Source organism: Poromitra crassiceps, assembly GCF_964638095.1.
Source record: "Poromitra crassiceps genome assembly, chromosome: 4".
In the NCBI taxonomy this organism is placed as follows: Eukaryota; Metazoa; Chordata; class Actinopteri; order Beryciformes; family Melamphaidae; genus Poromitra; species Poromitra crassiceps.
Genome location: NC_139626.1, coordinates 64,476,403 through 64,488,849, shown reverse-complemented (window position 1 = coordinate 64,488,849; position 12,447 = coordinate 64,476,403). Strand labels below are relative to the sequence as shown.

General features: G+C 48.4%; 1 protein-coding gene across 1 annotated transcript in view; it reads right to left on the bottom strand.

The window, feature by feature from the left end:
• LOC310775906 (nidogen-1-like) overlaps window positions 1–12,447 on the bottom strand; it is a gene marked incomplete at both ends in the record, with an annotated part of 144,759 nt that overhangs the window by 118,274 nt on the left and 14,038 nt on the right. Inside the window, 1 exon segment of the mRNA XM_083636030.1 lies at window positions 11,597–11,786. Coding sequence (XP_083492156.1) covers window positions 11,597–11,786 — 190 coding nt within the window.

The following is a 12,447-nucleotide window of genomic DNA, read 5'->3' as shown; positions in this document are numbered from 1 at the left end:
GCCGAGCCAGCGGCTTCACGCTCCGCTCCGTGTTTCCCAGCTCACTGCCGCTCTGCTGTGACTGTGACGCCTACCAGGGGTCACACAAGCCACGCCTACCAGGATCACACAAGCCACGCCTACCAGGGTCACACAAGCCACGCCTACCAGGGGGTCACACAAGCCACGCCTACCAGGGGTCACACAAGCCACGCCTACCAGGGGTCACACAAGCCACGCCTACCAGGGTCACACAAGCCACGCCTACCAGGGGGTCACACAAGCCACGCCTACCAGGGGTCACACAAGCCACGCCTACCAGGGGTCACACAAGCCACGCCTACCAGGGTCACACAAGCCACGCCTACCAGGGGGTCACACAAGCCACGCCTACCAGGGTCACACAAGCCACGCCTACCAGGGGGTCACACAAGCCATGCCTACCAGGGGTCACACAAGCCACGCCTACCAGGGGTCACACAAGCCACGCCTACCAGGGCCACACAAGCCACACCTACCAGGGTCACACAAGCCACGCCTACCAGGGGTCACACAAGCCACGCCTACCAGGGCCACACAAGCCACGCCTACCAGGGTCACACAAGCCACGCCTACCAGGGTCACACAAGCCACGCCTACCAGGGTCACACAAGCCACACCTACCAGGATCACACAAGCCATGCCTACCAGGGGTCACACAAGCCACGCCTACCAGGGTCACACAAGCCATGCCTACCAGGGGTCACACAAGCCACGCCTACCAGGGTCACACAAGCCATGCCTACCAGGGGTCACACAAGCCACGCCTACCAGGGTCACACAAGCCATGCCTACCAGGGTCACACAAGCCACGCCTACCAGGATCACACAAGCCACGGCCACCAGGGGTCACACAAGCCACGCCTACCAGGGTCACACAAGCCACGCCTACCAGGGTCACACAAGCCACGCCTACCAGGGTCACACAAGCCACGCCTACCAGGGTCACACAAGCCACGCCTACCAGTCACACAAGCCACGCCTACCAGTCACACAAGCCACGCCTACCAGGTTCACACAAGTGGAAGGAAGGAGGTTCAGACCCCCGCTGAACTTTTTCATAAGATAACATGAAACCTCACTGATCCTCGGGGGCAAAGCAGCTTCTTCTGCTGCAGCAGAAGTAATAAAGAATGTAAAGGGGGAAATAATGAAAACTAAACAAAAGTAATACTATGAAAATAACACTTATGGGGGTTAGGAAAAGCTTGTAATTTTCTTGATTTTCATCTTTTATCTAGCCTGGTGGTAAACCATCCTGATCATGTGAACTCACGTCACGTTCTGTTTGGTTCTGTGGATCAGTGTGGAGGCCAGAGACTGTGTAAGGTGCATGGGCCAATCAGGGACCTGCCTCGTAGTAACCGGCCAATCAGGGACCTGCCTCGTAGTTGACACCGTAACCGGCCAATCAGGGAGGCCGCTGGCTAAACAGTATGGCCGCTCCCAAAGCAACGAGCGAGTGATAATGAGTAAACAGCCATAAGTGCAGTTATCACAGAAATAGACTCAATAACAACAATGACACAAGAACAAGAGGATGCACCAGTGGAGTTTCACCACGGAAAAGGCGTTTTCGCCGTTCTTCTGAGTGGATCTGGATTGGAATTGGCGATGCTGATTGGCTGAAGGAGTTGTCAAGCCAAGTAGTCCCGCCCACTGAAATCGTGAACGGCTGGAAGTGATAGGTAGAGTGAAACAGGATGTGAGATCACCTTATCAGGATCATTTTGACCAGGCTATATTGTAACCAGAGACTGTATATTATCTGAACTGAGCGTGATGTCACCCATTGGTTTTCGATACCACAAAATGAAGCCTTGAAGCTCTTGCTTCTGGGTAATGTTTGATTGGATGAATGGATTTTCCTGGAGCATTCTGGGATATCTGTTCAAATCTGGAGCCCGCGAATGATGGGGGTGTGTCGGGTCTCTGTGAGCCTCCTACAGTCAAACACCAAAGAAGAAGAAAATACTCCAGCCGAGCCTATTAGCCGCTGTTAAGCCTCCACAAAGTAAATCCGATTTAGAGATATTTGATAAACTGATCTCTGACCGTTATTTTGATAAACTGACCTCTCAACTGGGATCTATATTACGTGTGTCTACTAACATTATTAAAACATCATGAAGATAAAGCTGTTTCTGATAGTTTGCTAAATTACTACTTGCTAATCTGCTAGCGAGCTATATGGCGAGCTTCTTCTTCTGCGGCTTTCCGGCAGACTAGATGCCTTGTGGCACATTGCTGCCTCCCCCAGTCGGAAGTATTACTGTTCTTCTTATTTATTTATCCAATGTATTTATCATTATTTCACTCAAAATGGGGCCATAATTTAGACATGAGAGGCTGAAAAAGACTTGAAATTGTTTTTTTCAGACCGTAAACTCATTTGGAAAGTGTTTATTTAAGACACAGACCGTGAGAGAAGTCGGGTAATTTTTCCATAGAGAACAATGTTGAAGAATTCCCTTTTGGTCCGTGCGTTACGGTCTAACCCCCCCCCGGCCATTCGACAGAATGCAATTTCCGCACCGGCTTCATAGATTCAACCAAAGATATGGCCACTGATTCTATCTTCATTGAAGGACCAGTGCAAATGGAATGTGGCACAAACACAAGACAAACAAGAAGGGAGTAGCTGCATATACATTATATCTATACAGTATATATATATATATATACGCACACATTATACAGCATCTGACAAAGAGCCATAGAGCTCCAGATTGCAGAGCGTCGGGGGGGATGAACCAGGGATGTGGATGTCAGAGTGATATATGCTCAACAAGGCAGCAGCACATGTGTGGGCTCCACAGCACGTCATGACTCTGCCCACGACACGCCGAGACACTGCTGCCTTTGAGGAGGTCTGATGAAATATGGAAGTGATCTGTGTTTTACTGTGGGAAAACACATGCTGCTCCTCTTTTACCAGCTCACAGCCTGACGGAGAGGGCTGTTACGCTGGGAACATGCTGCTCCTCTTTTACCAGCTCACAGCCTGATGGAGAGGGCTGTTACGCTGGGAACATGCTGCTCCTCTTTTACCAGCTCACAGCCTGATGGAGAGGGCTGTTACGCTGGGAACATGCTGCTCCTCTTTTACCAGCTCACAGCCTGACGGAGAGGGCTGTTACGCTGGGAACATGCTGCTCCTCTTTTACCAGCTCACAGCCTGACGGAGAGGGCTGTTACGCTGGGAACATGCTGCTCCTCTTTTACCAGCTCACAGCCTGACGGAGAGGGCTGTTACGCTGGGAACATGCTGCTCCTCTTTTACCAGCTCACAGCCTGACGGAGAGGGCTGTTACGCTGGGAACATGCTGCTCCTCTTTTACCAGCTCACAGCCTGATGGAGAGGGCTGTTACGCTGGGAACATGCTAACGTCTCGGACTTGGAAACTTGCCGAAGGCAGCTAGACCTACATACTCGAACGTCAGCTTGACGAGCGGTCGCAGCGGAGTCTCCAGCCAAATGAGTAAATTGTGTGATTTCACTATAGTTCAATGACTATTTAATTCATTCATTCATTCATTCATACGTTCACTAGAATCACTTGATCAGAACACCTTGCGTAACCGGTAGCACCTATACCCCTGTGTATACGACGGATCAGCGTGACGTCCCGACAACAACAAATCACCGCAAAACACCCGGAACCGCAGCAGTTAACTAGTATGAGTTGTGCCAAACAAACGTTAATATCTCAAAAACTATACATGATGTCGCTTATATTTTGACATTCTGAGTGAGAGCAGAAGTAGCTCAAGAGTTTGATAATATTGTATAATATATGCATGTCCAAGAGACCAAGAACGTCAATATTCGGTCTTGAGAACGGACTCCACTACAGAGAATTGCCGACCAAATCTTATAAAAAAAAAATAGAAGAGAGAAAGGGGCACTCTGGAGCCAGGCAAATGTTGCCGATTCTGACTTTAATATGGATAATTAATAATGATATAAGATAACACATGCACGTGCCCTGAACCAGTGTGAATGGGATAAGATCAGAGTAAAGAAGTGGAAACATTCCTGCCTGGTAAATCATCTCCCAGTCTGGTTATCTCTCTCTCTGCAAAGTTCCCAGCATGCAGCAGCACTGGGACCAGTCTGGTTATCTCTCTCTCTGCAGAGTTCCCAGCATGCAGCAGCACTGGGACCAGTCTGGTTATCTCTCTCTCTGCAGAGTTCCCAGCATGCAGCAGCACTGGGACCAGTCTGGTTATCTCTCTCTCTGCAGAGTTCCCAGCATGCAGCAGCACTGGGACCAGTCTGGTTATCTCTCTCTCTGCAGAGTTCCCAGCATGCAGCAGCACTGGGACCAGTCTGGTTATCTCTCTCTCTGCAGAGTTCCCAGCATGCAGCAGCACTGGGACCAGTCTGGTTATCTCTCTCTCTGCAAAGTTCCCAGCATGCAGCAGCACTGGGACCAGTCTGGTTACCTCTCTCTCTGCAGAGTTCCCAGCATGCAGCAGCACTGGGACCAGTCTGGTTATCTCTCTCTCTGCAGAGTTCCCAGCATGCAGCAGCACTGGGACCAGTCTGGTTATCTCTCTCTCTGCAGAGTTCCCAGCATGCAGCAGCACTGGGACCAGTCTGGTTATCTCTCTCTGCAGAGTTCCCAGCATGCAGCAACACTGGGACCAGTCTGGTTATCTCTCTCTCTGCAGAGTTCCCAGCATGCAGCAGCACTGGGACCAGTCTGGTTACCTCTCTCTCTGCAGAGTTCCCAGCATGCAGCAGCACTGGGATCAGTCTGGTTACCTCTCTCTCTGCAGAGTTCCCAGCATGCAGCAGCACTGGGACCAGTCTGGTTATCTCTCTCTGCAGAGTTCCCAGCATGCAGCAACACTGGGACCAGTCTGGTTATCTCTCTCTCTGCAGAGTTCCCAGCATGCAGCAGCACTGGGACCAGTCTGGTTACCTCTCTCTCTGCAGAGTTCCCAGCATGCAGCAGCACTGGGATCAGTCTGGTTACCTCTCTCTCTGCAGAGTTCCCAGCATGCAGCAGCACTGGGACCAGTCTGGTTACCTCTCTCTCTGCAGAGTTCCCAGCATGCAGCAGCACTGGGACCAGTCTGGTTATCTCTCTCTGCAGAGTTCCCAGCATGCAGCAGCACTGGGACCAGTCTGGTTACCTCTCTCTCTGCAGAGTTCCCAACATGCAGCAGCACTGGGACCAGTCTGGTTACCTCTCTCTCTGCAGAGTTCCCAGCATGCAGCAGCACTGGGACCAGTATGGTTACCTCTCTCTCTGCAGAGTTCCCAGCATGCAGCAGCACTGGGACCAGTCTGGTTACCTCTCTCTCTGCAGAGTTCCCAGCATGCAGCAGCACTGGGACCAGTCTGGTTATCTCTCTCTCTGCAGAGTTCCCAGCATGCAGCAGCACTGGGACCAGTCTGGTTATCTCTCTCTCTGCAGAGTTCCCAGCATGCAGCAGCACTGGGACCAGTCTGGTTACCTCTCTCTCTGCAGAGTTCCCAGCATGCAGCAGCACTGGGACCAGTCTGGTTACCTCTCTCTCTGCAGAGTTCCCAGCATGCAGCAGCACTGGGACCAGTCTGGTTATCTCTCTCTCTGCAGAGTTCCCAGCATGCAGCAGCACTGGGACCAGTCTGGTTATCTCTCTCTGCAGAGTTCCCAGCATGCAGCAACACTGGGACCAGTCTGGTTATCTCTCTCTCTGCAGAGTTCCCAGCATGCAGCAGCACTGGGACCAGTCTGGTTATCTCTCTCTGCAGAGTTCCCAGCATGCAGCAGCACTGGGACCAGTCTGGTTATCTCTCTCTCTGCAAAGTTCCCAGCATGCAGCAGCACTGGGACCAGTCTGGTTACCTCTCTCTCTGCAGAGTTCCCAGCATGCAGCAGCACTGGGACCATGCAGCAGAGAAGAGAAGTCTTTCCACATCTTAAGTGTCAGGGCGACCACAGCCCAACAGGACGTCTGTAATTAGCCGGGGGTTAGAGAGACACTTGAAAGAGGGGGCGGGGCTTTATGGACTCCAGGCAAACAGCGACCAATTAGAGCTTTGCACGGCGGGAAACGCACAGAAAACATGTGCTGTGTGTGTTCACAGAGAGAGGATACTTCTTCTACTCTAGCTCAACATTCAAGATTCATTTGAATAATAGTGAGTAATCAGATTACAAACGAGGAATTGGACTTGGTGAAGCAGTGCAGCGCTCACATCAACAGCAGGAGATGCAGCAAAACACAAAACAATCTCAAATTACGCAATTAAGTCAAAAGTCTTTTCAAATCGGATGAATTTTCAAATCCATCAGTGGACTAGAGATGTAGGCTACCGATATGAAATTTCACTGTACGATCTAACAAAATATCACTGTATATTTCACTGTTTTCCCCCTTTCAATTAAACGTACTATGGCCCATTGGAAAACATATTCAATTAGTTAATTATTCATTAATAATAGATAGACTAATTAATATATCCAACACAGGCTTAATAGCCTCAGCTCTGGTCACAGTTTCAATTTCAGCACCAGCCCATCCGCATCCCTCTGCTGAGCGCTGTGCACTGTCTGCCCCCCCCACCCCCACGCCAACAACGATGCCATCGTCCATTGTGACGTTTCACTGTGGAACCATCGCGATGGCTATTTTGGTTGACATCGTACAACCCTACATTAAAACAGAATATCGGTACAACCGTACAGTGGACTAGACAAACAAGTTCAAGTTGAGCCATCGCAGTGTTCTGTTCAAAATGCACACTACCAAGTGCCCAGCACTGCAGACCTGAAAGCGCTACTACCCCCTGCTCATGTCCCAGGTCCAACCACCCGGAGGCTCCCACCCAACCATGCCCTGTCACTGCCCAGGGCAAACACCAAATGCCTGGACAGGAGCTTTCTCCACTCTGCCATAGCAACATGGAACAGCCTTCTTCCCCGCGGTTGTTGGAGACATCACATCAAGCAGTGTTGATGCCTTCAAGAAGAGACTGAACAAGCACCTCCTCAGCACCAGACCCTAAAACTCAAGGACTTCTATTCATCATACTTAATCAGTCTCACATATATTTATAGTAGCTGCAGATCAATGCTAGGCTCTCTCTTATTAATAAAGCCTGTATCTGTAATAGCATAATAAAAAAAAATGCAGTGTGTATAATTCTAACATCAATAAATCATCACCACATTGATTTAGATATATTAGTGTAATTACGGTAAACAAACCAGCCCAGCCTGACAGCCTCTACCAGGATATATGATTAATATAATATATTATATATGATTAAAATTTAAAATGCTATGAGCATAATCATTGATTTCTACAATGCTATTGGGGATACATCTTATCTATACTCTAATCTGATCTAGTCTGCTTAGAGCCACTGAGCTGCATGATGTGATGTGATCTGATGTGATCTAGTGTGATGTGCTCAGATCCACATGATGTGATCTGATGTGATCTAGTGTGATGCGATCAGATCCACATGATGTGATCTGATCTGATGTGATCTAGTGTGATGTGCTCAGATCCACGATGTGGTGTGATGTGATCTGATCTAGTGTGATGTGATCAGAGCCACATTATGTGATCTGATCTGATGTGATCTAGTGTAATGTGATCAGAGCCACATGATGTGATCTGATCTGATGTGATCTAGTGTGATGTGATCAGAGCCACATGATGTGATCTGATCTGATCTAGTGTGATGTGATCGGAGCCACATGATGTGATCTGATGTGATCTAGTGTGATGTGATCAGAGCCACATGATGTGATCTGATGTGATCTAGTCTGATGTGCTCAGATCCACATGATGTGATCTGATCTGATGTGATCTAGTGTGATGTGATCAGAGCCACATGATGTGATCTGATCTGATGTGATCTAGTGTGATGTGATCAGAGGCACATGATGTGATCTGAGGTGAGAAATCCACCAGACCATTTACCTCCTAACAAACAAGCTGATTGACTTGCACACCCAGCCTGCAACACAATGGGCCTGTGTGTGTGTGTGTGTGTGTGTGTGTGTGTGTGTGTGTGTGTGTGTGTGTGTGTGTGTGTGTGTGTGTGTGTGTGTGTGTGTGTGTGTGTGTGTGTGTGAGAGAGAGTGAGTTCTTTCTTTTGATCCCACTAAACAAAAGTTACTGATTACAGACTTTCCAACTAATCCCATAGACAGACACACACGCGCGCGCACACACACACACACACACACACACACACACACACTCACACACACACACACACACTCACATGCACACACACGCACGCACACTAACCACTAACATGCTCTCTCACTACACAGTACACACACAAAACACATGTTCCCCAACCCTAAAGAATGTCAACGCACAGTCGCAAATCTCTCTCTCTCTCTCTCTCTCTCTCTCTCTCTCTCTCTCTCTCTCTCTCTCTCTCTCTCTCTCACACACACACACACACACACACACACACACACACACACACACACAAGTTAGGAACTTGTTAATGAAGATAGAGAGAGAACATCAAGTGCTTTTCAAGGACTTTCCAGCCTCAATTCCCTCAAATTCAAGGACTCAACATCGTCTGAGACACGAATCAAAGTGAACTGTAACAACACTGAGGATGTTTCTAATGAGAACTAGCAGCTTGACAGAAGCTAAAGAGAGAAGCTTGAATGTGTCAACGCTTCTTAACTGTGCTGTTACACGTAAGAAATGTCACAATAACTTCTATTGTTGCAAAAAATCTATCAGTTGATCTTGTGTCTTTCTGTGTTTCTTTGTCTTCCGACTATATATATGTGAGCACTACACTGCAAACTTACATCAAGTCAAAGACCTCGTTCACCTTCTTCTCACTTGTGCTTGATGGACATGATCTCTGTTATAAGGATGAAGAGACTCAGGTTCCTGACGACCAACTCACTGAAAAGAGTTTTAATTATCTGGGAGTCGTTTCTGGCCTACGTTGACGAGGTTAGGGGTGACGGGTGACTCGCCTGGCTGGTTTCTCATGGACCCCTTGCCTGGGATCCCATTCACAATATAGCACTACTAAAGCATCTTATGCAGCTGGTAGCACCATGTTGTCATATTAGATGACCCCCCTTTCCTTGTGTCTGAGTCTATGTGGCAATAAAAGTGAATCTGAATCTGAACGTCTATTTATGTCTATTTTCATCCCAAAAATCCAAACTTGACTTTTCTTCTCCAATTCACAAACTCTCAAGGATTTTAAGGACATGTGGGAACCCTGGAGAGAGAAGCTGAGCATCAGACCAGCTTCAGCCTGTGTAGACACTCCAATCTGGATTATCACATGTCACATGACACTGGAATGCACTGTGTGTGTGTGTGTGTGTGTGTGTGTGTGTGTGTGTGTGTGTGTGTGTGTGTGTGTGTGTGTGTGTGTGTGTGTGTGTGTGTGTGTGTGTGTGTGTGTGTGTGTGTGTGTGTGTGTGTGTGTGTGTGTGTGTGTGTGAGATGAAAGGCTCATCTGTGTTTAATTAAGTCACATTCCAGCAGATGTCACTCTCAACAAGTCACATTATTAAAAAAAAAACAATTTAGCCACATTTAGCCCAAAATGACTCCGAATGAGCCGATGTGATGTGATGTGATGTGGTGTGATGTGATCTGATCTGATCCACAGGAAAATAATGTGTTATGCTAGTGTTATGCTGAATTCTGCATCCCCACCCAGAGTTGCATCCTCAACATATTTTTGGGCTGCCTTGAAACGGGGGGATGCAAATCTCATACTGGAAAGTACCCCACAGACCCCCAGGCCTGGAGGTCACCTCCACCAGGATTCTAAGCATTAAAATCACCCCCCACAACCCAGGGGAGACTCCCATCCAACAGCTCACTACTCCGATTTAGTTAAAGTTGAAAGAGCCCAAAATATGGTGACATAACGTTCATAAACTTCAGATGTCAGATCATTTCATTCTCATCATTGATCCCACAAAGAAGATGACATCCTGATGATATACTGTTTATATATTGTTAGTATGTTGATGTAGAAATCATTACAATGTGCTCCTGCCTCCTGTGAGGTGGGGATGCAGAATTCGGCATAACACCAGCACCAAAACCAAACTCACATTGAGCAGAACCACACAGCTAAAATGTGTTTGTAAAAACGCATTCCAAGCTTATGAAGATCACCAGCAGATGATCATCAGAACATCTTTTAGAGCAGCGGTTCTCAACATGGGGTCCAGGGACCCCCAGGGGTCCTTCCAGGGGGTCCCCGACAAACACTTGATGACTTGTTAAACTTCAGCATGAATTCATTCACAACAAGGGAACACAGTTAGAGGATATAGAACAATAACTGTTCTGAGAGCCTCTATTATCTACCTACCTACAATAGACCAAATCACCGTGACGTCACCATGTAAACAAATTTACTTCCGGGTACCACTTGGGGAAGGCGGCAGGTTTAAATGTGCGTGTTGTCAAATAAATGCTGTCAAACCCTCTCGCTGTTTTCGGCCGACTACTTTCAATTTAAATGGTTAAACGGTTGGTAAACATGCTTGTCCGACGTATCTAGCCTTTCTTCTGTGTTTGTTTTATGTAGTGTTAGCTAGCTAATAAAGTTTGTTTGTCTGTCAAACTCGCTGTTTTTTTGCAGACTCGTGAGAAGAGCCTGGTGACGCGAGGTTATTACAGACAGAGCTACTGACGCCAAGTTAATTTAATTTAGCTTCAAGTCTACTCTGGTCTGGTCCAACAGGTAAATTAGCTAGTCTGGTCTCCACTAACGTTAGTGAAAGTGTTGTTATGAATGATATTAAACAACAACACAACACGGACGAACCATTTTTGTCTTCTTTGTCTGTTTTTGTCTTCAACACGTCAGTTTGTGCCGTCCACCGCCATTATAATGTGTGGACCTCAGGGGTACCCGGAAGTAAATGTAAACATCCCGCTGATTTGGTCTATACAAAGTCTCGTGAAAATTATGGGTCCTCTTTGGTATGACAAAGTTTGAGAACAACTTTTAAAGTAAAGTGCAGAGCGAGAGGGAGCGAGAGAGAGAGGGGAGAGAGGGAGAGAGAGAGAGGGGGAGAGAGGGAGAGAGAGAGGGGGAGAGAGATGTGGAGAGAGAGGGAGCGAGAGAGAGAGAGAGAGGGAGCGAGAGAGAGAGAGGGGGAGAGAGGGAGAGAGAGATGTGGAGAGAGAGGGGGGGAGAGAGAGATGGAGAGAGGGGAGAGATGGGGAGAGAGAGGGGGAGAGAGAAGGCAAAGGAAAATCTTCATGCAGACTGAAGACTCTATTTATCTTATATAAAACCTTAAGACATAAGTGCCCATCCACTGCCTGTCTCCACTGCCTGTCTCCACTGCCTGTCTCCACCGCCTGTCTCCACCGCCTGTCTCCACTGCCTGTCTCCACCGCCTGTCTCCACCGCCTGTCTCCACCGCCTGTCTCCACCGCCTGTCTCCACTGCCTGTCTCCACCGCCTGTCTCCACCGCCTGTCTCCACCGCCTGTCTCCACCGCCTGTCTCCACCGCCTGTCTCCACTGCCTGTCTCCACTGCCTCCATGTTGCAACCTGCTGTATCCTCTCAGAGTAAAACAGTTTGGCTAAACTCACATAGACTTTGTGGAAGGAGTCGTCGTAGAAGTAGAGCGGCTGGTCCAGAGGCAGCTCGGCCGTGGAGTCTGACCCGGGCTGGAGAGCCTGGTCCCCGGCCTCAGAGCCGAACCTGAAAAGTCCATCCAGCTCCAGAGCGTGCGACCCCGGCAGGCTGAGCCAGCAGAGCCACACCCACACGCAGTTCCAGCTCGCAGGACGCATGTTCCCCACAGTGTGAGAGCAGAGAGATGCTGCCTCCCGTGCTGCAGACAGCGGACTGAAGGCTGCGTGAATGGGAGGGAGAGAAGGGCAGAGCCGTGTCAAGTTACCCAGGGTGGTAACATCACTACCACATCCGCTCATGGTTTTCAAAATAAAAGCCTCACCGGAAACAATTAACAACATTCTGTGATAGGCTATACATTAACCTTGCGAGGCAGCTGGATTCAAGCGAGATCATGAGGTCATGATCAGCATCAGGTTAGCAATACAGAGGCAGTGGTTCTGGACGTGGAGTGTGTAGACCAGGGTCCTTAAGGTGGTTCTGGACGTGGAGTGTGTAGACCAGGGTCCTTAAGGTGGTTCTAGGGCGTCTCTAAAGCAAATTGATGAATTGTTCAACTTCATTATTATTGTAGGCTTTCATCTCAGAGGCACTGCTTCACTAGCACTCAGCTTCCAGTCTGGCCCTTCAGCTGAGTGGTTAAGTCTTGTGGTTGCAGGTCTGAGGAGCCAGATCCTGGATTCAACTCTCACTCGGGTAGCGCTACATTATTATTACACAATTTTTATTATCATTATTATTATTACTAGTAGAAATGTACATGCTTCGCCTGCTTTGTGTGCTTCGCCTGCTCGCCCTGTGCTTG